At 46.1% G+C, this 25,708-nt stretch overlaps 3 protein-coding genes across 5 annotated transcripts; 1 reads left to right on the plus strand and 2 right to left on the minus strand.

Annotated features, from left to right (window-relative positions):
• Positions 1–534: 534 nt before the first annotated feature.
• LOC1276106 (uncharacterized) lies at positions 535–3,157 on the minus strand. The gene is made up of 2 exons (XM_315415.5): positions 1,951–3,157; positions 535–1,869 (listed from the first exon to the last, which is right to left on the minus strand). Exons 1-2 carry the CDS (start codon positions 3,155–3,157, stop codon positions 725–727), a joined length of 2,352 nt encoding a protein of 783 aa, XP_315415.5. The 3' UTR covers positions 535–724.
• Positions 3,158–3,733: 576 nt separating this feature from the next.
• On the plus strand, positions 3,734–6,024 carry LOC3289962 (uncharacterized). Its single transcript, XM_556049.3, has 2 exons — positions 3,734–4,883; positions 4,953–6,024. Exons 1-2 carry the CDS (start codon positions 4,109–4,111, stop codon positions 5,690–5,692), a joined length of 1,515 nt encoding a protein of 504 aa, XP_556049.3. The 5' UTR covers positions 3,734–4,108; the 3' UTR covers positions 5,693–6,024.
• Positions 6,025–6,033: 9 nt separating this feature from the next.
• Positions 6,034–24,330, minus strand: LOC3289961 (BTB/POZ domain-containing protein 2). Of its 3 annotated transcripts, none has more exons than XM_061647008.1 (3): positions 23,646–24,330; positions 10,077–10,729; positions 6,034–9,359 (listed from the first exon to the last, which is right to left on the minus strand). In XM_061647008.1, the coding sequence occupies exons 2-3, from the start codon at positions 10,358–10,360 to the stop codon at positions 8,468–8,470; spliced, it is 1,176 nt and encodes a 391-aa protein (XP_061502992.1). In that variant the 5' UTR covers positions 10,361–10,729; positions 23,646–24,330; the 3' UTR covers positions 6,034–8,467. The 3 variants fall into 3 exon arrangements, with proteins under 3 accessions (XP_061502992.1, XP_556050.3, XP_061502991.1); XM_556050.4 differs by having other exon boundaries at positions 10,077–10,737; XM_061647007.1 differs by lacking the exon at positions 23,646–24,330 and adding an exon at positions 10,848–11,038 and having other exon boundaries at positions 10,077–10,737.
• Between the last annotated feature and the right edge of the window lie 1,378 nt (positions 24,331–25,708).

Below are 25,708 nucleotides of genomic sequence, written 5' to 3' on the forward strand. Positions count from 1 at the left end.
ACATAGAACTTTGATGCTGTTTATCTACTGCAAAAGGCGAATTAGAGCAGCGATCTTTAGCGTGCCAAAATGAGCTGCTTAAACAATTCTGGCTATTTGGGATTCTTCCTTGTTTTGCTTTTTGCGATAAAACAGAACACGAGACCGTAAAAGGAGGAAACAAATTATCGAACCATGTTCCATAACCCATCATTGACAAAAGTGACTTATATCTTACAATGTTTATAATAGATTTTCTAACAATGCCTTTATCCATTCTTATGAAGGGAGTCATTGCTATCTTTTTAACAATTGCACCATTTTTGTACGATATCAGTCAACAAGAGATAACACACTCATTGGAGTTTTATTATTCTTGCCCGACCACCGACAAGAATGCAAAAAAAAACTCTTGTGTAAAATGAAGCTCCCCCTTATGTGTGGCATACCTTTACTTCCGCTATTTCAACAGTTAACCTTGCCAGTAAAATTAACCTTTTGAAACTTGCCAGTAAAATATCACTGTATTTTACTTTAGTACTCTACACCTTAAACTTCATTTAACCGAAAGTTCACGTTGAACTTCCATAACAGAGTGACTTTATTCTTACTCAACATTATCATGTGCTTAGAGTACCTTGCTTAATAAATCCCATATCTTTGCATAATTCTTCATATGAAACATCAAATGCGCCCTCATATCGACCAAATATTGCTGTACAGGCTACGCTGAAAGCATCGTCGATCATTTCGGTGGTTTCTTCGTTTGCACCATAGCAACGCCAATGCGATTGTTCCGTCCCGATCCGTGCACGTTCGCGCCTACAAACATCACCACCAGCAACCCGTTCAGCGATAGTGCAGTGTGCAGCTCGTCCACCCAGCCGTCGATCGATTTCGCGAGCGCTTGTTTATTGTCCGGCTGCACCACCGCTGTCGGTTGCCTCTTCGCTCCCGCGCCGTCCGCCGCGTTTGGCAGCCGGACGTAAGCGAGATTAAAATCATACTGCAGACAATTGCTCGCCGTCTGGCGGATCGTTTCCGTCGGTGATGACGTTTTGCGGAACGATAGCCACTGCTGCTCAGCTGAGGCCGCTTTCCCTATCGTGCCCCCGAAGTACTGCTCGAACGTGCGCAGCTCCTCCTTGGCGTTCGTGACTATAAACGATCGTTTGTTGCGTTTTTTAGCGTGCGAAAACAGGGTCGTCGTGATCTGTGACTGCTGCGATGCACCCGACAGTTCGCTCGACTCGTCCGGCTGCGCGATACCGTTCTGGCCCGTCCCGGACCGGAAGCTGTGGTACATGCGCCGATCCTCGAGCCACTGGTCGCCAAAGTAGATGCTGTTGGCCAGCTTCAGCTGCACTAGCTTCAAACTGGCCGCACAATCTTCGATCGAATCGTGCCCACCGGTGCTGCACTGAATTTCCTGGTCGAGGAATTTTTTCGTCAATATCTTCAGCTTCTGCTTGTGCATCGGATTGCCGGTCACGTTGTAGATGATGCTCGTATCGATCACGTACGGGTGCAGCAGCTCCATCGCCAGCAGATCGCTGTTGAGCGAGTGGCCCACCAGTATCGCGTCCGGTGGCAGCAGTTCCCGCAGCTTGCGCTGCACGTCGGCCAGCGTGGTGCGAACATCGCGCAGCATCGAGGCGGTAATGCCGGAGAATTTGGTACGGTAGTCGATGATCTTTTCGCGCGGCTTTACAAGCTTGTTGTAGATGACCTTTTGCTGCTCGTCCACGATGGACACGCGCGTCAGCACCGACTTGCCGCCAATTGCGCCACACATCTCACAATCGATGCCGAACATGGGCGACCGCGGATTGACCGGTTTGTACGAATCGCTCGTAGTTACGTAGTGTTTGTACTTGTTTTCCAGTGTACCTGGCAGTTGGGAAAGAGAAAATAATAGGAAATTATCATCATGCCAACGAGACGATGCAGCTCAGGTCGGCGACAACCTACCGGCCAACGGCATGGGGTAACCTTCGTTGATCATCTGTATCGGCGACAGCAGCAGCAGGGTGCGCGGAAATTTGTCACTCTCCGGCAGATCGACATCGCTGCAGGGCGATTTCCGGGGCGATCCAATGTTCCGGAAGACGCTCTTGCGCACCAGCATCTGGTCTTTGCACATCCGCATGGCCGCCTCGAGCGAACCGTACTCCGCGACCAGCACGTCCTTGTGCGTATCGCTCAACGGCACACAGGCCACCTCCTCCAGTATCTTCGTGCTCGGAAATACTACCTGCAGCGTTAGCTGAGGCCCAAAGATGGTGTCCGCACAGTTCGGCATGTGCTCCCGGTAGGTGACGTAATCTTCGCACGAGAATCCCTCCACGATCAGTACGGTCGTGTGCGTGAGCTTCGTGTTCTTATCGATCGATACCCAGCGCGGTGCCAGGGGCGAATCCGTGCGCAGCAACGTGTGCATCAGCAGGGCCTGAATGTCGTCCAGGAGCAGAGGGATACGATCCTCCTTTTTCTCGTTCCGATCGAGCAGCGCATTCTGCCCGATTGGCTTTAGCAGGACGCGCGGCACGTAGCGCATGCTTTTCTTCTGGTTGACGTACGCCTTGAGGGCGCGGTACTCGGTATCGTTGTTGAGTGGGCCCGTCGCTGCTGCTGCTGCTTTATCTGCCCCGCTAGCAAGTGTTTTGCACTTGACCGCTGTAGCAGCGTTATCGTTCTCCGCAGCTGCACCGTTACTACTGCACTCTTCCCGTCGCCGTTTCGCACTGACGGTGGGCGCTTCCTCCTCGTCACCGATGGCGTACGCGGTATGATTGTTGGCCAAAATTTGCTTCAACCGATCGTCGGCACCGTTCTGCAGCTTGTTGTTGTTCGATTCAGACGTGAGCTGATCACTGTTCCCTACGTCGTCGTCGTCGTCGACGTCACCAGCAACGTTCGGCTGTGTGGTTCTACTGCTGTTTCTACTGCTTCCGATGTCGTCCTGCTCGTTGAGCATCAACAGCGCGGACAGTCCGAGGAGTTTGCGTTTTTTGCGCTCTCGACGCAACTCTTTTTTGGTATTTAATGCTATCCTGCCAACGCCATCGCCAAGACTGTCACCATCACCAGCGGCGGTAGAGGGATTACTGAGCTGAGCTTGTTTCACCCCGTCGCTGCCGCTTTGTTCGACAGCACACTCTACCCCCGGCTGCAACATTGGACGCGGCGGCTACCCTGCGAGGCTGGAAGAGTGCGAATGGTCGCGGGGAGTGGAAGGAAGAAGAGGAAAAATAACAATCCATAGCCCATCGAAGATGGTGCTTTGTGCTGAGGCAAGCGAATGTGCATGATGAATCACGATATCGCGCGCGCCTGCAGCAGCAGCAGCAGCAGTCACGCGCGCGTATCCATACATGCGCTCGTATTTTTTTTTGTGTACACTTACCTCGTGTGCGCGATCGCGGGTGTGTTTTAGTACGGACCGAGGGGAATGGTCGAAACGGGTTACCGGAAACGAAACGCGCGTCGCTGGACGGTCAATGTGTTTATTCGATCGTTGAGATATATTGCTGGCACAGCAAAATCTCAACAGAGCGTGCTTGTGTAGGTGTTTTTTTACTTCTCTGTGTAGTATTGGCACAATCTCACGTTGACTTCACCATCCAGAGTGTTGCGGTATTGCGGTTGTTTTTTTCCTGCGAACAAAAACATGCTGCCCGAGCTCATTGACAGATTGACGTTTGCGTACGGCCTTGAACGCGTTGGCTATGGTAGCGGGTTTCAGAGTTGGGTTGGTGTTAACGGGCATTTTTGGTTTGTCTTCGGAAAAAGAAGACAAAATTTGTTTTAAAATAATTCTAAACCAACACAAATAGCTGCAACTGCATAATTTGTGAGAATTAAAGCTGTTTTTCAGTAAAACATACCATGAAACGAGTTCAAACATGTCCAAACACGTCCAGCGTTGCGTTCGGTCCAAGCGCGGCTTGCTGTTGGGTCGGGAACGGTTTGACGTTTAAACGATTTTGAAGACAACGTCTGTGTTTGCTGGAGCATCGTCTCGTGCCGTTTTCCTCCAAAGCACAACAACGTTTCGGTAACAACAACGCGCGAGGATACGAGCAAATCCAACAACGAACGATCACAATCGGGTGCATGTTGTTACAAAATGGATCAAATAGCGGACACAACCAAAATGTTGACAGCGTACAAAATAATTAACCAGCAGCTAGCAAGTGAAAATCAAAAGAAACGGCAAGAGTTGAGGCTGCACGAAGAGCGCTTTAATTACACCAACGAAATGCTGCTTCGTGAGCGTCAGGAGAATAAAGCGCTCCGGGATATGGTACGAAAGCTAAAGGATCAGATGCAGCTGGTCACGAAGGTGGTCCTGTCGGTGCAGGAACAAACCAGCATCGTATTCGAGCGCATCAACCGCCCCCACGAGGAGGCCGAACGGTTGATGAAGGAGTACACGCCACGGGCGCACCGGGTGTACGAACAACGCCGGCTCGAAATTCCACCGTACGTAAACGAACATTCCATTCCGGAAGGGAATGAATCCGACGAAGAGGCGATCGAGAAGAGCGAGGAAGACTCGACAAACATAGCAGAGGCAGAGGCTAGCGTGAAGCAACAGGAGAAAAGTATTGCTGCCGGTGGTGATGACACTCCAGATGAAACCTGCACATCCATTCTTTCCCGCGAAAGTCGGTCCAGTGGGGGTGGTTTGGTGAAGGTGGTTGCTAGTCCGCTGGTACAAAGATTGAAGCGAGCCTCGAAAAACGCCAGCTTTGATGAATCGTTCGAATCGATCGACCGGGAACGGGCGTTTAAGCTGTCCCGAAGCAGCCAAAACAGCCGGCGACAGATCTATGCCAACATACAGGACAACATAACCGATTTGCAGTCCATTGGTGCCGCAAGCCAGATGGATGTGGACGGTAAATGTTGTGTTTCATCGCTCTTTCATGGTCAAAAGAAAATCGCTAACTTGTTTTTTTCCATTTTAGAACAACTGAGTGACACACTGCGGAATCTTTCCCCGTTGGCGATCGATAAGGATGAGGATGAAGGAATGCTGTCCGATAAGGATGAGGATGAGGAAATGTCGTCTGCACTTCCAACTGAAAGCACCCGTCAAGGGAAGTCTCCGCCGGCGCTGCTCAAAAAAGCGATCAGTGAATCCGTGCTATCGAAAAGGCATCCTTCCCGAACGATCAATGAGCAAGACGACCACTCCAAGGGCAGCAGTGTAAGCAGCCAGGGGGAGGCAGAGGAGGAACTGACGGTCTTCAATCCGGCCGAATTTGGTGCTAGCTGCAGCACACCGGTAGCGAAGAATTCGGCCATCGAAGCTACGAACATGGCTGACCCACCGCTCGCACTACGTGGTGGGCGCGGACGTGGACGCTCACGTGGTCGAGGGCGGGGTCGACCCTCAAAGGCCATCAGTGAGCCCGATCTACTTACGGCGATGAATCCGGTCGTGGTATTGCAACCACTTACCGAGCGCAACGTAAAGGCGCTCGAGCGGCAGCAACCAGCGCGTCGCGCGAAACCAACCGGTCCGATGAAGGAGCATGACTGCAGCGGCTGGAGCAATGCATACGATGGCTCGTCGATGGGTGATCCGTGCTCGTCGACCGAGAACATGTCCGTCCTGTCGACTGATTCGAGCCGTCCGCGACGAAGGGCAGCACCGAAATCGTTGCGCGAACCAACGCTCCAAGCCAAATTAAGACGACCTTAGGGACTTGCTACTTTGCTACTTCACACCTACGAAATTTACGATTATTATTATAATTACTATTACTATTACTATTATTATTATTAGCCTCCTGTTCCTCCCAGTAGCCGTGCTTGACGGTTTTTTTTTCCTTATATCTCAAATAGGTTAATTCATTGCATTGTTTCATTTACCTGAGTTGTTTGTTACTGATTAGCATTTTTAACATTTGACACATAGACTGAACGATTGCCCGAAGGAGAAAGAAACACGCATGTTGCGAACCTATTGTGGTCGGAAAACAGCACCCTACGGCCGTATCATGATGAATAAAAGGAAACCGAAATATTGTGAAAGTGAGCTTGTTTTCTTTTTTTTTTTGGTTTAAAATACCCCATTTATTATTTCATGCTATCGACAAAAGAAAAGATTCTATCAATCACTAGAAAAGGTTATCCTCCCTGCACAACGTTGTTGCCAGCGCTTTTTGCTACACTCGCTAAAGCGGAAGGTGTTTTTTTTGTTGTATGTATTCTTTGTACGCACGATAAGCTTGTTATAGCAACAAAAAATAGGTCCTTAACAGGACTCTAAACAAGAGATAATAGGAAAAACGTAACATGCATAGAAAAAGTAAACATACCAACCGAATTGGGATAGGGTTAAACAGGTTTTAAAATCGTTAAAATTCCATCTAAACGATTTATGCGTTTTTTTAAAACTATCATTCCATCAGATAAGGGCGCGTAGCGCATAACATTTACCATCTGCTTGTATCTTTTTGGTTCGATTTTCTTTTCTTTTTTTTATCAAATCACATTTACTTTCACTTTTAGCTACTACATACCCACTCTCTTTCGTTTCACGCCACATATCTCACAGGTACGGTGTGTGTGTGTGGGTTGTTTGAGGCGTCCTGTTGTGGGGATCTTTTCACACACCAAAGCTAATTTCGATTAATAACACACCTTTTTAGAAAAGATTTCCATTAAATGATTTCATAGCATTATGCAAAAAACAAAATAACGTACAACACTATTTTCCTAGCACATGATTGTGTGTATGTGTGAGTGTGTTTGCTCGCAAATAAACTATCTTTCAGGTTTTATCTATTTCTTAGCTCAAAATTCAATTATTAAAATCTGCATGATTGCATTAAGCATAACACATCGGAGGGAGTTTCTAAAAGGACGATTCCCTCTTGCCCTCTTTGAATAGAAACCATTGGCAGGTTTTGTCTGTCGAGCGCGAACGCAAATGGTAATAGCTTTAAACATGTTGGGGTCCTTGGTTTTCTTGTTGTTGCTTAAGAAAACTATGCCGGCAACATATTTAGAGGCATCTTCAGCTGTAACGAATGATAAACGTATGGATCTAGTATAGAGAGGGGGAATAATATATGTTCGCTGCCTGCACAGAGTATCAAACAATTTGCCTAACGATATAGAATGCAACATACTACAGCGGCACATCATATAGAATAGCATTTTCTAATCGAACAAGTGTGATATAATGGATACAACGCGTTTGTTTTCTATGGTTTGATAACACAACACGCTCACTCACTTCATCACACTCACGAAGAGCGTGGTGCGGTTGGGTGAGGTGAGCAAACTCTTGTGAGCTATCGTAAAAGCTGCCAATAATACCGAGAGGAGGAGGATGCCTTATGTGCTGTAAGATGTACCACCACCTCACAGCATAGAATGGCACTTGTGTGAGTTTTTGGAGGAGCTTGCACATTTGCGTAAAGAGTGTCGGACACACTACCGCTTCGCTGGCAATCTCTAAGTCTTTTCCCATTGCCAAAATAATGCTGTTAGTTTCGATGACGAGTCCTGTTGTATCCGGGTTTTCTCTCTCTCTCTCGCTTCCATTAGCTTGCGTCGTTTTACGATAACAAATTTAAATAAAAGCTACAACATAACCAGCTTGCTATCATCTCTCTCTCTCTCTCTTGCTCTCACTCTCTCTCTCTCTTTCTCTCTCTTGCTCTCTCCTCATAGGACAGTGCAAATACATAGTGCAATTCAACATAAATTATAGTCAGTGGTGTTCTCTCCACTGCCGCTATTACTTAATAACGTAAACGTTTGAGAAGCCTGCCTCATTATTGATCTTATCTTCTTATAACATTGCGCAACTTACACGCTAACTAACGGCTAGGCTAACGAACTATACGCGGTTATTTCACACTTTACCAACGAATCACGAACGAACGAATGTACGTATATGGTAGGATATGATTTACATCCAAAACAGTGGACGAGTGAACGTAAAGAGCAGTGAAATGAGAACGTTAACAAAAACAAAACAAAAATAGAAAAATTGTAAGGTAATATACGGATAAACCTTCTAAGCGTGTGTCATGTCGATCGGGTTCCTGTTTTGCGCAGGTTTTGCGCGTCCCTTTTTCCGCTTGTCGGAGATTTCGTTTCGCAGAGGAAAAAGCTCAAAGCTATGTTCCGGTTATACTAGAGGTCACTGCAACTACGCATATGCCGCTGTAGGGTAAGGGGGAGGCTTCGCACAAGGAGTTTTGAGTGTTTTTTGGGGGTGTGTCGGTCTTTGGCCGGTGGGTCAGTCGTATTCGCACACAGCACGAATTGAACGGGAAGAGGGAATCTATCGACTTGCACGCTCTGTTTTTTGCAAACAAATCAACAAACTGTTGCCGTATACTTGCCCTCCCCCGCCAAAAGAAAGCGGATGAACCCATCCCTTTTACATTCCATCATATTACCTCCCATCACACTTCCCGTGTTCGTCGCACGGCCCGTCCACCTACAGGCAGCAGCGCTAGTCAAAGATGCAGGCAAACACGGAGCAGCAGTTCAGCAGCAGCCGGTTGCAGCAACCCTTCTTCGGGCCGTCCCGCGCCCGTTCGGCTTCCTCGGCCGCCTTGCGCATCTTCTTCGGATAGTTGCGCGGCTGGCTGCGGGCACTGAGCGGCACCGGCAGCAGCGGGAAGTCGGGCCGGGGCGCACGGAACCGGGCGACCAGTGCCTGCTGCTCCGGGGTGAGATTCGAGGCCGATCGGCGCATTCCGCTGGTCAGTATGTCACCGACGAGCTGCGATTCGGCCGGATCGAGCAGCTCGATGCGTTCGCGGGCGGCATCGAACTCGCGTCGCGTCATGGTGAGGTAGCGCGGCGCGTAACAGAGTGCCCCGAGCGCACGCCGCCGGTTCTCGGTCGTCGGGTCGACATGCTTGCGCTTGCAGTCCTCCAGGCTCCAGCGGGAGAGCAGATCCACCAGCACCGTCTCGGAGGACAGCTGCAGCGCGTCCCGCTTCACGATCATTTCCAGCTCGGGGAAGCGCAGCGTCAGCATCGCCTCCTGCCCGAACACCTCCTCCGCGTGCATATCGATCAGCTGCAGGCAGTTGGCGAGCAGGGCGGCAAAGTATTCTTCTGGCGTGAGCGGACCACTGTGGCCGGCGGTACTCTTTTGGGCCCGGGGACAGCGGGAGCGCCGCTTCGGCTCTTTCGGTGGGGCTTTCGGGGTTGCGATCGAGTTGTAGAACCAGAGCGCGCGGTACACTTCCAGCACATGGTCGACGTGCAGGTTGTTGTCGAGCTCCTTCACGCAGTGGATCTCCAGCTGCCGGCACTGGTACCGGGTGGCCAGCTCGAGCATCTCGAGCGTGTGCGTCGGCGAGTCGAATTTGATGAACTTGGTTTCGAGATAACTATGGAACAAAGAAAAAAAAACAAAAACGTACACAGGGGATTAGATATCATGGGGACTAAAATGCGCACGAAAAGCTTCGATCTATCATACACTCTTTAGCGTCTTCTTCCCGTCAAACGTCGTTTTGGGTGCATCTTGTAATCGCCTCGCACGTTTGCCCTGTTGCACTTTTTAGCGCCGGTACAACACTTATTGATACCGCACCGAACCTTCCCATATAACCATGCAGAAGTGACTCACTCACGGTCAGCTCAGCTCACCAACACACAATACTACACAAAGCTGTACAGAACCTCCAGCGCGCAAGCTAAAACAACGAATAAACATCGAAAACTAGTTCACCGCGACTAGCAAGATAACATTGATATTGATCGGAAGGAACTCGGAACTTCTTGTTGTTTCACAACCGTCTACCGACACAAGTGTAAAATGTTTCTGTATTCCTGGGTGCACTAATTTATGGCGATTGCGTGGACACGCATCTGGAGAGACGCATCTGGCAATATTGGCGCAAATGTCTAATTTATGCACGTGGTGGTTCAAAACCAAATCATTCCGCCGTCTATGGTCGGCACTTTTGAACATGCAATGCATGGCATTATTACGTTCTTTTCAATGTTCTTGCAATATCCTACACTAACCTTCCGCAACGGGTAGCGTCACACACTTAAGCTCCCTTCTCTAATCAGAAGCCCTCTCCACTCAACCCACTTACCGTACAAATGTTACGAAATTGTCACGATCGACGCCGCGCACAACGTGCTTGCTGTCGCCGGCACCGCCCCCGGTCAGCATCTGCGCCAGCCCGGTGTTCGAGTCAAGGATGGCTTTCCGATCCGCGTGCACCGCATAGTTTTCCTTGTTGCCGAGCACCAGAAACTCCACTAACTGGCCATCGTTGGCCGGCGCATCTAGCGGTGGAGCCGTCGGCAGTGGTCCGTTCCGTGGCCGGTCTCCTCCTCCATTCGCTTCGCTGTGGTTGTTAAACGGCTGCACCATGGTTACGGCCTACTGCTGTTGTTCGTGGTGATATTCTGTCTGAGGGTTTACACTCTGGTTGCTCTGGAAGTGCTTATGTGGTTGGTCTCTTCCAGGTTTCAATAACTGCACAGAACTTGATGCGACACGCCAAAGCGGACACAAGCGCACACTACATTCCTGCGGCGAACGGGAGGGCAGCAGTGTGATTCAGCAGCGTGTCTCTGGTGCGTTGCCCTTTCTGCACGGCAGTGCGCTCGCTAGTGAACTGAGATTCGCTCGTGCCAGCCCGTCCTCGGCTGTAAAGGGTTCGTAACGCGAACGGGTGACGGCACTCGATGTGTTTGGCTGTCGCACGTTACACGTTACGATGTGTGTGAATTATATCCACTGAAAGCCTGTGTAGAAAGAGGAAGAAAAAAACCAGGCAAATTAATTCAATGATACCGCAGCCATGGGTGTGTTTCTGTGTGTGTGTGTGAGCGAGAGAGATTGAGATAAAGATTACATCAAGACGGCAGCTAACGGTCGAGAGGGAAGGGTGGTACGTAAAAGGGAGGACCGCACACGACCCCACTGATAAGCCGATTCTTTGATTGCTTATCGGGAATCCGCCCGGTAGGAGAGATACTGTTCAAACGGGGTGGTTTGGTTGGGAGGATTGTTTGGACGTCTGCATCACTTTCTGCTGCTCTGCACACTGTGGCGTTACACCTTGTGGTGCATTTTCTATGCCACAGATTGCTTCCTCTTCTTCGTGTTTTTAACCGATTTTAGTTCAGTCGCTTTCGAGCGCGCTTTAGATGATGACTAATACATTCTATTTATATACAAACACCACACTAGATCTTACAACCTCTGTCAAGTGGACACAGTCCCGTATATGGGGCGTACTTTTTTGTCGTTCTGTAAGTGCTTTAACACAGCGAAAGCTAATCATCGTCACGTGACTCTTCCACGTTGGGAGAAATGCTCGGGAAACCTTATCAGGTGACACGCCTAAACATCGCTACCAACGGAAATCGATTTTTGGATGATCTACAAAACTATCAAGGACGGTTGTTGGTGTTTGATAACAAATAATAAAATAAAGGTTTCATTGATGACTAGTACTCTCACTGATGAGGTGGGTTTTCTTAACGGCGTAATAGAAGCAGGATAACACACACAGATAGGTTGGTATTGGGAGATTAAGACGAAACACGCAAAACGGATGAATCACTGTGGGAATGTACTTCGATGGGATGATGACGACTTTACTATCATCGATTGGGAGGTTTGCTGAGGAAGGTTCTCATCATGAAGAGTTCTTGGTAAACCGAATGGAATTGAATTTTCCGTAGAATTCAGATAATTTAGAATGAAAAAAAAGTACGCACTCTTCCACATCCAGGTTTTCCGAATTTTGAACGCTCTACCATCGTCCCCGTATCGATTCAACGCCCTCGCTTCATTTGTACAACGATAACCCAAAACCGAAGACTCCTCTCCATGCCACCCCAATCACTTCCCCACGGCGGCGGCCACTTCAGAGCGGCCAAATTAAAAGCACGTCCACCAATTTAAACAGTTCCTTGCCCGTCCTCACCAACCAACACCACCCACACCTTCCCGGCCCGGCCTGTAGCGGGGTTTGTCCTACGATTTTGATTAACTTCTTATCGTTATGCAAATTGGCAGTAAGCAAGAGCGAGGGGGGAAGGGAGAGTCGCACCGGCCGCAACATCATTGACAAAGGCGCGCAAAAGCAATATACGGAGGCTTCCGACGTGCATACAGGGTGTGTTTGGCTGTTTGTCGCCTCTGTTTGTGTACTCCGGTACCGTATTTTCCGGGCTGCCAGCCAGATGGTGGTAATTAAAGACCTTCCTCCCCCCCATGAGGGCCATCTCGAGAAGTAGACGGGCGTAGCATCACGCGCGTAACTGCGGGCGAGATTTGGTGGAGACATTGGTCGCCCGACTTTAAGCACACACACACATATGATCAACGGTCGGCAGCATCGATGTGTGAGAACAGATTGAGCGCATATTTTTGGGACGCGCTTGTTCTGGGGTTGGGACAGGTTGAGAGCCGCGGGATGATAACTTACAAAGAAGAACTGTGAGGCGCGTTAGAATAAGGGATGGTGGTGATGACGCTTTCTTCCTCAAACACATTTGGCTCCGTCAGTCCGAGTCTTTCTTCTCAGCACGCGTAACATTGATAAGGGAAGCGTGGGGGGCATAACGCTCTGGGGTGTCGGTCAACATTGCCTTATCTGCGTAATTGATCGAAACTCTTATTATTTTGCGCCAGAGGTAGTGATCCACGATCCAGAGATAGTGATACACGATCGCAAAAGGTGGACATTGTTGTTAGTGTTAATATAATAGAGTTTGTTAAGCTTAACTACCTTAACTAACTTAGGTCGGTCTTGTCGTTCAGTCGTCAACTCGCACGACTTAACAACATTTCCGTCGTGGGTTCAAGCCCCGAATAAACCGTGCCCACATACATGTAAGACCTTAAATATCCTGCTAAAGGTAATCAATAAGTCATTGAAAGCCAAGCCATTAGTGGGTAACGGCAGGCCTTGACCGACAACAGTTGTTGTTGTGCCAAAGAAGAAGAAGCTTAACTAAGCCCCCAACACTGCAGGATTATATATTGAATGATTATTCAAGATTCAAATTTGTGCAACTTGGCAGTGGTTTGGGATGTAGTAAAATTGAGTTGAAGTATGTTGGAAACGTGATCATCACGCGATCATGCCCGCGTTTTCAGGGAACTTTCAGCGAATAAGTTTCAAGTTTTCAATGTTTAGTTTGGCAAAAAGGAAAAGACATTTAATTAATCTGATTATTCATTTTCTCCCTGATGGGATTTGAACTTGAATTGTGCGAAAAATGCATATCATACCAACCATGCGAGTTCAGGATCGTAAGATTCGTATTCGTTCGTGTCGAAAAGAGTTACCCGCTAAACAACGATATACAAAGAGTGAATGTTCAATTATCAAATTAGTTTAAATCTAGATCTCGAAACATAAAATGGGGTTCATACATTAATGTACTACTTCTGTTGAAAAAGGCCCTAAGCTACTGGTAAGCCTTATGATAATTTGAGTCCATGTGGTATAGGTACACAATTTATCGTACTAAACCTATCACCACTCCTTCCCAATTAGAGCTTTGCACTAGACTAGCACGTAAGTATGGATCGTTTCATTTTTTAAAAAGCCCTTCGCACCGTATTAACGTATGATTGATTTAAACCGATATTGGAGTGTACCTAAGCCTGGGTTTTCAAATCAGTTGAACCCTAAATGCTACCGAGTATGTGTGTGTGCAAATCTGTAAGGTTTCCCACACGCTACACAGACGAAGAAATCAGCTTTCGCGGGTGGCTGGCTTACACCGTTTTATTGCCCGCATTATTTTACACGCCAATTTACAACCGTCAACACTTTTCGGTAGTCGATTACGGGCTGTTTATCAGCATACCAGGTACAGTGCCATTTCAGTGCAGTAATCCATCTATTTATAACCGATTGTAAAGCCGGGTTTTGGGCTAATGTTTTGAACGAATTAACGTGTACTACACTATCCGGTGTAATTCAATTGTCGATAGGCGGGGATGAAATGGCAATAATAAGCAGCTGGATGATAAGGGAAACGTTGGTAGTTCGTAACATGACTTAGATGGACGGTAACCAATGTATAGTTTTCTTCCTTCCAATCAACGTTCGCACATATATGACGTGGACACTCTCTTGCTTGCTTGATAGGCGTGAGATGAGGACGTGCCCCCCTGATAGTAGAGGATGAAATGAAAACATTATAGTGTACCATCTTTGCAATCGATTTCTCGACCAGAAGAGAGCTTCTTAGGGAACGAGGAATCGCTCTCGCCCTTTCCCCACTTCGATTGCAGAAACGTGCACAAAACGTGATTTTATCTCATCAAACGCATACCAAACTCTCATGTAAGCAGTGTAAAACCTTTCCGGGCACGTACACACTAAGTACACATTACTCACTACAACACACAACGTGTGACAGAGTACGAATGAAGTGAATTTTAACAACATTTGCACGCCGTTAAATTGCACAACATTCAATGTGAAGTGATTGCATTCCTTTGTTTGTTTATTATTTTCATTTATTGGCAATCTTATAATCCAAAAACAAAACAGAGAAAAACCTCCGATGCCAGCTAAAAGAGTTGGCAAACGGGTAAAGATTTTGCTTTCGATTCCTTTCTTGACCCCGGGGGTCGCTTGCTTGGGCGAAGAGGCGTGCAATGTTAGTAGTTTGATGCGAGCAAACGGGCCTAAAATAAACAGCAGTAGCAGCATATCACTGTGTCATATGTGTGAGGAGGTCGTAAATTATGATGCAAACCGGTTAACACTTACTGCAGCCACCAGACGCATTGACCAAGAATTGGACGTTGTGAAGAGGAGTGAAAAAGAGGGAAAAACAATTCAAATACGTTGTTATTTGCTGCCCCTCAGAAGTTGCCACTGTATAGTGCTGCCGTTTTACGGTTTATAGAGTTTTAATGATTCAACTTAGCAAATGTGTCGGGCAATCATTATATAGACACGCTTCCGCTAACGAATTGTGGGTGATTTTATAGCTACTGTCAGTGGGGGTGACGCTAATCTACATGATACATAGTGCTATTAGCATGGGGTGAATATTCCGTAGATATGAACTCGTTATAATCTCAGCTCGTTTTACTGAACTTCCATGTAAGAAGGTTTCTTAAACTATGAGTCATCGATCGCGAAGCGATCACGTCGATGTCTCATAGACAGTGATTGTTGCGGAGAAGCAAAAAAGCACTGAACGCAACTGAACTGGACCTCAATACTGTAAAACGGTTAGAACTTCCTCACAGCTCTGTAGAGGCAAGTATCGCACATGGTGCCAAACCCATTTCACATTCTTCGCGCCCTCGCTTCTTACAAACACTGATTCTAGCCAAAGATGCCAAAGGAAAACACGGCAACAGACCTTCACCCGCCCGATCTGTGTGTATTTGTTTATGTTTGTTTTCACTCTTTAAAGCTAACCATTTTTAACAAATTGTCAACAAACATACCTTCTTACGATCGCCACCTACACAACGCACTGTACCGTCCGTCCCCCACTTCCCCCATGCAAGTCATGTGGTTTTGTTGCTTGTCTTCACTGACTGTGTGTGTGTTTATACACATCACAAGTCTAACTCAAGTTCACCTGCTATCTAAATAAAGATCAAACAACGCTCCACAAAAACCATACAAAAGGCCAACCAACTGTTATACAATAATGCACCACAGAGCGACACCACGGCTCACACACACACTTCCGGTTTGATTTTGTCTATATTTGGCAGTTGCCAATAGAACCACCATTTTTGGAGAGTTGTGGAATTTGAAGAATGTGTTACGGGTTACAAAATCGCAGCTGTTCCACACTTCTGTGGCTGTGTTATTAATGTGTTCTAATTAGTTCCAAGTGAGGTTAAGTGTAGTGATGTGCTCTTTGGAGCGCACCCACGATTCCGATCCAACTTCGGTTATTGTTAGTTCGAATACGACTCTGGCAAAATCCGAACCGCTAGTTCTGCGCGGAGTCAGAATCGTCAGGAGTCGCTCGGAGTCTTCCGGAGAACTCTGGAATCGTCCGGAGTCTTCCGGAGTCGGCCGAAGTCGACCGGAGATGGAGTCATTCGGAGTCGTCTAGAGTCGATCGGAGTCAACTGGGATCGGAGTTAGCCGGAGTCAACAGGAGCCGTCCGTTGCAATACATCTGGTGTGATCAGTCGAAGGCCGATTTCGGCCGACTCCGAATGACTCCGGACGACTCAGAACGATTACGAACGACTCCAGACGACTCCGGATGACTCCGACTACCAACGACTCCTGACAACTCCGAACAACTCCACACGACTCCAGACGACTCCGGACGACTCCGCATAATGCTAGGCGGACCTGCCTTGTGAAGTCGATTTCGAAATTATCGTCGACTCCGGATTTTTGCATTCAAAGTGTTTATCGACTTCAAAGTATTTATGTAAATCAGGGGTCTCCAAACTTTTCACTTCGCGGGCCGCATAGCTTCACAAATATCGGTTTTGAGGGTCATTTTGGTGTCACCTTTAGCTAATATTCGAACATTTAACCTTCCTTTTAATGAGGAAATGCCAACTGAATGTATCAATGTTGACAGCTTTCTATTATTGAAGCTTTATTTTAAACATAAAAAGTTAACATTGTAATTGTGATTAAAGTAATCAAACTAATAAAATGTGTGTTTACTTTACTTACTTATCCGGCGCTACAACCGCTTTGCGGTCTTGGCCTACCTCAGGAGTGTCCGAAACCGCTCACGGTCTCGCGCCTTCGTCTGCCAGTCCGTTATCTCGGCCTTAATGGCGGACGCCTCCACGCCATCTTGCCACCTCAATTTGGGCCTACCACGCCTCCTCTGTCCTTGTGGACGGCCTAAAAAGACTTTACGGGCTGGGTCGTCCGTTTCCATGCGTACAACATGTCCAGCCCACCGGAGCCTGGCGAGCTTAATACGCTGTACGACAGTGAGGTCGCCGTACATCTCGTATAGCTCGTCATTATATCGGCTCCTCCATTGTCCTTCCACACATACGGGGCCAAGTATCCTTCTGAGCATCTTACTCTCGAACGCGGCTAAGAGGGCTTCGTCAGATTTGGACAGTGTCCATGTCTCAGAGGCGTATGTGAGTACTGGTACTATATAGGTACTATATAGTCCCAGCTTCGTCCGTCGCGACAGGTTCTTTGAGGTTAACTGCTTTTCAGGCTGTAGAATGACCGGTTGGCAGCCAGCATCCTTGCGCGCAACTCAGCTTCCATACTGTTGTCGTTGCTGACCTTTGACCAAAATGTGTGTTTAAGTCTTTATAAAGTTATCACGGGCCGCATTATAGGCTCTCGAGGGCCGCATGCGGCCCGCGGGCCGTAGTTTGGAGACCCCTGATGTAAATGATGAACTCACTTACAATACATTTCAAAATAAATCTTTTCGATATATCTCTTTAGATGCCTATTAGTCTGAGTCTGAGAACTTGATTCAGTCTTAATGCACAAACATAATCCAAACGATGATCTACTGCCAGACATTTCAACCCCTTCCTATCGCAATTCTTAACCTTTTTCTCTCAACATTCAACATAGCACTACTAGCAGCAGCTTAAATATTGATGCATCCTTTCCCATCCAAACAAAAATGCTGGTACGTCTAAGGGGAAAATAGGAAAATTGCAGCCCGCATGTATTTGGAATAAGTCACTGCTTGGGTCCCATCCAATGTGTCAGTTGCCACATTCTTCTCCCTTTGCCAGCTATCATCGTGTCGTATGTAGCAAACTCTTACTTTCTGCAGCAGCAAGCAAAGAATCCAAATTCCCCTTCCCTGGGGATACATTAATTGTGCCATAGGTCCATCAAATTGATGGGACACACAAAAACCGAGCAGTTTGCCAAGTTTGGGTGGGTCGTGGACTTCCAAATTAAATGGCATTGCTCCTCCCTTCCCCTCCGCGTACGAATGTGATTCATGCTTGTGGCGGTTTTATTATGGTGCTCCGCAGCTGCTCCCGGGTTGTTAAATTCGAGTGCAACACTCCCAGCATGCCATTAGAATGCCGTCACGAAAGTGTCTTTGTGTGTGTGTTGTGTGTGCGCTTGTTTCTTTACGCCGTACACTGGGGCGCAGAACAGTTCTGGGCCGTGCGTGCGTGTTGTCGCGACTGCAGCACAAACTTCACGCAGGTGCATTCAGTGGAGCAGCCGACCACGGTAGAGCACATTCATTCCACAACGGTGGGTAGGTGGTAGGGAAGGTGTTAAGTAGCGCCAATTGTGTTAACAAGATGCGCAACGGCTTCGCGGATCGATTGAGCGCGGGTGCTGGACCTCGTCGGCGGCGCGCATTATCGACGCAGCCGTTAAAGGGCCTTTAGGCACAACAGAGGGTTTGCTTCCGGTTTTGTGACGAGCATGAAAACAGTGCTCCATTATGAGTGAGATGAAATATTATTCATTTTGCCGCCTTGAACGAAGAGAGGGAAGTTAAAAATAAATTCAATATTTGGTTTGACTTGTTTCAGATGACGAAGAAGTCGGCTAAACCCGACTGGAAATGGAATTCAAATGACCTACATAAAGCAGCAGAAAAATGAACCATGTTTAATTGGACATTTTTTTAATTATTCATAACCCATAGAGGAATTTGAAAAACAATCCCACACATGGAGAGAACGTTGCACTGTCCAATCTTCGTGCATGCTCCGCGTTCAAACACTTGTTAGGTTCACGCTCCAGTGCTCATCGATTAGCATCGGTGGTGTGTTTACGATGCATTGTTGGTGCACCAGCGGTGCAAGTTCAATATCATGGCCTCAGCCAGTATTGAAGGATTTGGCAACCGTTTGGTTAGGTAGAAACACTAGAACACAAGTGTTTAGAACCGAGACGGAATAAAGCACATACACCAAGGGCAGACGGCTTGAATCGCCAGGCAGCAGGTGCTTCAAGAAGCTACCACCAGCTACAACCGGCGATGTCTTCTTCCGACACGCTGTCTGACGCTAAACGCTTCCGCCCGCCGGAAGTGCAGCGGTGTTGCAGAAGCCCAGGTCGAATTTGACGACAGGAAATTAGAACAAGTCATTCTGGTATAGTTGTTATTGTTCATTTTTCCCGGCTCGTATACTCGTCGAAGGATCGTCTAACCAAATCGGCACATGATTAGTTGGAGAGATATCTTTGTTTGATTTCCGATTCGTTTTTCTGATATGGTTCAAATGCACTCTACCGAGAAGGCATTATGTTTCCTTTTAATCCTGGCCTGTCTGTCTTGAAAACAAGGTCTCAGAGTAGGAGAAACTCCAGATGTTTGCTGTATGCACTTGCGCTATTATGCATCATCGCCCTTCCAATGTACAGTCCGCGCGCCACAGTGACCTTCGACTGCCGTAACATATTTAAATATGATTGAGCGTAATACTAACGGCAATTAAAATAATAACAAGAGAAGGAAATCCCCTCACTGCTATCTCTGCCCCACAGTTCAACCGATGGTTCAATTTGCCGTGTGCGCCTCATTGGTTTTGCGCTTTGGGTGCGCGCCGACCTGCAGTTGCGCGCCGCTCGTCTGGACGGCTCATCATCCATGATCCGTGTTCCTCCGTGAGTCCGTGTGGAAATGTGTCTAAAAATACTGCTGTTTTGTGTCAAGGTAAGGGCCCCACCGTAAGGTAAGCTGCCGCACGTCTTCGTGCTGAGCCTGGAAAAATGTGCATAGTGCATTGATGATACACTGTGCACTGTGTTGTCTTGGCGTTAGTTCGGGCGATAGTGCGGCACAGACATGCAAATGTTTTAGTTTTTAACGAACGAGCGAACGAATAAGATTATTTTTGTTGATTGCTTTCCGACCTGCTGGTGAACGGCTAGGCCGCATGACTCATAGCGTAGATAGCGTGAGGCGTCGTGCAGGATGAAATCGATCCACGGCATTGGGCAATGGTGCATTAATGCGCTATTAATTGCAGCGTTTAAGCATGATTTGAAATACTGCAGATATTCGGTAGCATTCAAAGCGTCCTGTTTTGTTCATTGTAGGATCAAATTTAAACCGAAAAAGGAGTTATATTTCACATCATTTCAGCCAAAACCAACAAAGACACACGAGAAGCTCCAAACAATGTATTAACAACGTGTTCGTGTGCATGGGGTTTGGGGTTTGACGCTTGCAACTTTATGTTAGTAGAAGGTCCAATATCAATGTTCGTGATCTGGCCGCCAAATCAGATTTAAACCAACAACATCACGATTATATGTTGCACCAACAAAAAAAAAGAACATAGCCAAACACCATCAATCGATATTTTGGCAATAATCTGAATTACGTCTTTGGTTGCCTACACTTCCTCGCGACCGGATGTGGTTCCTACACATCTGGTGGCACGTTTGTCAAATTCTTTTCACCCTTTTTAGTGTTTACATTTTTGGCTTTGTAATTTATTATTTGTTAATGCGCTTCATATTACCCACTCTCCCCTTCGGTCCAAGGGCAAAAAGAAAAGCAGCAAAAGGCAAGACAAAAAAAAGAACACCATAAACACGTATTATGATCGTTAATACTCCGCCAATAAGACATTGGCAAAATAACAATGTGGCTGGCAAATTTTTGCTCCATTTCGTCTTTCGCGCGTGCCCACGTCGTACAACGGACACAACACACGCACGTACGCACAAATTCTTGGACCACAGCACACATATGATGCTATAAATAAATACTGGTGGCACAATCCGGTGGACGGTTCGATGCTATCATTCATGTTTGTGTAATTAATACCCCCAACATATGCGCGGAAAGTCCAGATTCAATATTAACTGATTAAATATTCAGGCAGCTGAGATTATAGCTTGATTAATCTTTCTATTATTTTATAAATACTGTATCACTGATGGTCTCTCGACTTGACCTGGGTTACATAATGCTGTTGATTAAAATCAGATCTTCAAATTGCACAAACATTTCGCGGCAAGTATGCAGGTCGTATTTTAATTTAAAAAAATACTATCCACGGGGACAAAATGCACCAAGTAGATCAGGATAAAATGCACCAATTTGTAAGCAAGCTAGAATGACGTTTTGTGACGTTTTAATAATTTAAAACAAAGAAGCTGACTAATAAAAACCTTAATTTCTTCAGCTCCATTTTATTTAAATCAAATAACAGGAAACGTTTCAACGTTCTAGTTCATTTTCTATATTTTGATGCATATTGCCTCAATTGTATAGTGTGTTGTGCCTTTTTTCTTTGGTGCGTTTTGCCTCTTTTCTATGGTTCATTGTACCCCAGCATTAAGCTTTTGAAAAGAGATTGAAATGTTTAGAGTATGATACCGTATTGCTTCGAATTACGGACACCTTAGGCATTTTGGCATGTAATGTTATCTTTTTAATCTAATTTTAATCGGTCAAACCTCTTTATAACTTACTTTACGGAAGCAAACATTCTACATTTTAGAAACAAAAAAATATTTCCAATAATTTTGCCGAAAACATTGCAAAAAATCACAAAATTGCAACGATATTTTGATTCATATTCCGGTATGGAATTGCAATGAATCACAATTTACTTCGGATGCCTGGAATTAAAAACAAAATAAAACATCTTGCTTCAAATTCCGGACAGAATTAAATATGCGTTTTTTTTTTATGAAATTTTGAGCACAATATGTTAAAACACTGTTATCTTCACTTTGATAACTACTTTCACAATGGATTCCGAGGAATTTTAATGCACGAGGACGCGATTAATAGGAATTATCAAAGAAATAACATAAGCGTCCGTTTGAAACAAAACCGCAAAGAATGCCTCAGGTCACTCAGGAAACTGATCGATAGAAAATATTTATTTACTATGGCATCAGGGCCTACAAGGTGTCAGACATATTTTTAATTTATTCTAGTACATCATAGCAATTATTTCAAATTAAAAAGCGGTATGGCCAAGGACTGAATATGAAGAAATTCAATAGAAGCATACCGAATGTCTTGAATTTGAATAATAACGGTAACTTAATGATTTTTTTTAACAAAAATGCCAAAAGTTCCATGCCAGACTACTACATTGCAGCTTAAAGAAGCAAATTAATTCATAAAATCAATAATAACTAGTACTTTTCAATGCAAATTATGTGTACTTTTCAAATGGCAACGTTTGAACTATAATTCTTTGGGATTATAGGTTTCATTCTCAAGACAAAAACCTTAAACGACGTTTGTGAGCAATAAACTATAATGCTAATGTACCACATAAACAGCGAACCAACAAAATAGTGATCTCGTACCTAGCCGCATCGTATTTTTAGTTTTGAAACCCAATTGCCAGTCTGAATTGCCACGTGCATCGTTTTTATATGTTTTAACAAGCGTAAAAAATGGTTCCACTGTCCCATCCATGCATCGATTGAAGCAAACCGATCTTCTGCTTTCGTCACCATTGCTTCCTTACACCGCTGCCATGGTGATTGATCTAAAAACATAAGAACGCACGGATTACTACACGTGTGGGGGGGGGGATGTTTTTACGACATATCCACCAGGGGCGGGGGGTCTCTTGTCTCAACCTGCCTACATCGACACACAAACCAACTTCTTGTTTGTTGTGAAAACCATCTCAACGCACTGCCGTGACTGTCGGGACTCGTTAAAAATCGTTAAAAATCGTTCAAAACCGTGTGTCAAAAACGCAACAACTTGATTTCCTTAGCCATTGAGAAAAAGAGTCATAAGAACCACTCTGAATCGTTTTCCTTTCCCCCGTTTCGACACATTCAAAGACGGGTGGTAGTCGCCGGCCGCCGGCATAATAAATTCTGCATTCCACGTTCACGTTTTGTCGTACGGCCAACGACGCGCGGCAAGAGCGTGCTGTGTGTGCGTTAAGAAAACACTAACCCCCCGCTTGCTCCCTCGCAGACATCGGGGGCCAGTCGCACCCCAAAAAAAACCGAGTCCGCCGTTAGACCGCAACACCAACAAGGAACAAGGTGGTCGGTCCGGTCGGTTTCGGTGTGCGTGTTGCCGGTTGCACTTTTCCCTATTGCAACGCTTTTGGGTTGAGGTAGGCGAAAAGCGGTCGATTAGTTCGCCCTTTCTCTCTCACTCTCTCCCATACCAACTCACACGCACGCACCAGGGTGCAGCCGAAAGAAGCTGAGGAAAGAGCTTGGGGTGGTTGAGGTATGTTTAGAATTTTTACATTTTCATGCGTCGGCGTGCTGCGGAGCATAGCCAATCCTCACCAATACACATTAGCGTGTCGCCGTTCGGGTTAGCCACCCTTCCCTGCCGCTGGGGAGGTGTGACCTACTTTAGTAGCCTTTGGCGTATCCAAGTCCGCGCATCCTCTCGACATCCTCGGAACATCGGGGGATGGAAATGGAGAAAAACGACCATCGTGAAGCACCACACACCAGCAGAGCGCTCTCCGAGGAATGACAGCTCAATGTTGTTTACTGAGAAGAACGGAAAATTCCCTAAAGTGGAGAGCGAGAAGGCACGACGGGGTTTTTTTGCGTACGTGAACCGAACGGGCGCCGCAATGTGCGTTAGTGTGTGTGTGTGTGGGGCTGCATGTAATGGAAAAAATCGATTTTTCTTTACAACGATTAAAGGATACTCCATCACGTACGGGTGACGGTGTTGGAAAAAGCCCGCAAATGGTAATCTAATTTAGTTACGCGGGACGACGGCTAGAGAGAATCTTAACTCACCTGCAGGGAAAGGACACCGCCTACTTTATTAGTATGCCGTCTCGCGTGCTTTTCCGCGTAACCCACCAGGGAGCCGACGATGACCTTTGCAACAGACCTTTTTCCGCCGTGTCACATGAAATCCACCAAACTATCACACCGAATAACAAAACAATGAAACAGTCTACCGCAACAACAACGGCGTACGGGCGTTTTCCACAAAACAATCACTCCCTTCAGACGGCAGGTACACTTGCGACGATGACAAACAGAGCACAACAACAGTACGGACGCAACTGTCGTTCGTTCTCGGCTGCTGCTGCTGCTGCGGACTTCCGTTGCCGAGGAGGAGAACCGAGCGACTGAGCAGGTTTTGACAGCTGATCCGACCGTTGGCCGTTCCCGGACATGCGCATCTCCTGGCGAAAGGGATCCGTCGCGCTTTCCACCCACACCAACTCTTCCTTGCCGGAAGGGAAGGAAGATCACTTCTACTCGGTTAGCACAGGGAATCGGATCAGTTCTTCCTCTGCAGGTGGTCGGCCTTGGGGTCGGCCACAACACTCCTTTGCTTCACACCAGGCGGGAAGGGCAATCTGTGTTCACTGTGTGTGTTGCTACTCGGAAAGCTATGGATACTGCGATGCAACGGAGAGCACACCCGGACCGGACACGTTATTACTTCTTCACCACCTACCATAGAATGAAGAAGCATCTGCGTACAACAATTGGGATCGACGTGCGGGTTGCTGACTTTGAATGGATGGATCGTACACAGTTGTGCACGGTTAACGGAAAAAGACCGCAATACCGTGTGACTCCGCGTATAGCGCGAGAGAAAGAGCGAGAAAAAAGAACGAGATCGAAGATGGTCGGATCATGAGAGTGAGAAAGAAGGAGAGAGATCGCACGAAGCGTATTCAAAGCATTTGCGAGAGCGTGTACAGCCGCACTGAGAGATTCTCTTTCTCGTTCTCTCTAATGGAGTGAGCAGCATGGTCGTTTTTTTGCTATCCTTTTCTATTCTCTGAACAACAAACGGTTCTGGTTGCGCTAGTGCATCACATTGTATTTGCTCGTTGATAATGCAAACATTTGTTTGATGGTGACTGATTTTGAATGCTTTTTAGACAACAGCTTTTGTAAAAACGTGTAAAATCGTGCAACTCAAGACTACAGTTGGGGACATCTATGTTTCCTCTTTCCAATTCCAATGATCTACTCCTGCAAATAATGAATCATGGGAATTCGCTTTTTTCCATGTCAGGTGGAGGTGCATGGTGGTTCACGTCAACGCTAAACTGAAATTAATTTAACCTTCATTTCTATAACCACCTACCCGGGTATGTTTTGCTTATTCTTTTTATGATAACTTTTTATTGGATTATCGAATCGATGCAAAAAAAATAGAATGCCTAGAGAAACATGTTTTACAAAAGTGGTAAAAAATTCAGAATTTTTCAATTTTTTAAAATGTGCTTTAAAAAATAAAATCAACTTTTACCCCTTACTTCTATAACCACCTACCCGGGTAGGTAATACATACAATAAAGGATTTTGGTTTCGATTAGTCGCTAATTTTGTAATGATATGTATAGCAATGCATGTAGTTATATTTATAGAATATATTCAAAAAGTTTTCTAGCTCTTAATATTCTTCAAAAGTCACATAGATTGAAATGATTGCCCCGACAGTCGGGAAGACATGGCGGTGTATTAGTGTCAGTTGAACTAATTGCTATGCATTCAATTTATGTAACTAAAAGCCATACTTAATAAATTTATAAACTAAAAAGAAGTATTGTTATTATAGCTGCATAGAATAAGTTAAATAAGACATTTTTTGACTAATAAAAATACAAATTCCCTTATATAATGTATTACCTACCCGGGTAGGTGGTCATAAAGATGAGGGTGTATTTTTGGTCATAGAAACGAAGGTTAATTTGACATTAGTATAAATTTTACATAATTGTATGAAATTATATAATAAAACTTAATTTTTCGATTCCTAATCTCTTATGCAGATGTGATCTACATGATCTTGCCGATCATCTCTGAACAATGATTTGTTTTCTCTTTGA

The sequence above is a fragment of the Anopheles gambiae genome, chromosome 2 (genome assembly GCF_943734735.2).
Source record: "Anopheles gambiae chromosome 2, idAnoGambNW_F1_1, whole genome shotgun sequence".
Lineage (NCBI taxonomy): Eukaryota > Metazoa > Arthropoda > Insecta > Diptera > Culicidae > Anopheles > Anopheles gambiae.

What these genes read in the sequence shown, in the direction of transcription:
- LOC1276106 (XM_315415.5), bottom strand. Translation starts at nt 3,157, where the DNA reads ATGTTGCAGCCGGGGGTAGAGTGTGCTGTCGAACAAAGCGGCAGCGAC. An exon ending in TTACCCCATGCCGTTGGCCG is followed by an intron (nt 1,870 to 1,950) that starts GTAGGTTGTCGC and finishes CCCAACTGCCAG; the next exon opens with GTACACTGGAAAACAAGTAC.
- LOC3289962 (XM_556049.3), top strand. Translation starts at nt 4,109, where the DNA reads ATGGATCAAATAGCGGACACAACCAAAATGTTGACAGCGTACAAAATA. An exon ending in AAGCCAGATGGATGTGGACG is followed by an intron (nt 4,884 to 4,952) that starts GTAAATGTTGTG and finishes TTTCCATTTTAG; the next exon opens with AACAACTGAGTGACACACTG.
- LOC3289961 (XM_061647008.1), bottom strand. Translation starts at nt 10,360, where the DNA reads ATGGTGCAGCCGTTTAACAACCACAGCGAAGCGAATGGAGGAGGAGAC. An exon ending in AATTTCGTAACATTTGTACG is followed by an intron (nt 9,360 to 10,076) that starts GTAAGTGGGTTG and finishes TTTGTTCCATAG; the next exon opens with TTATCTCGAAACCAAGTTCA.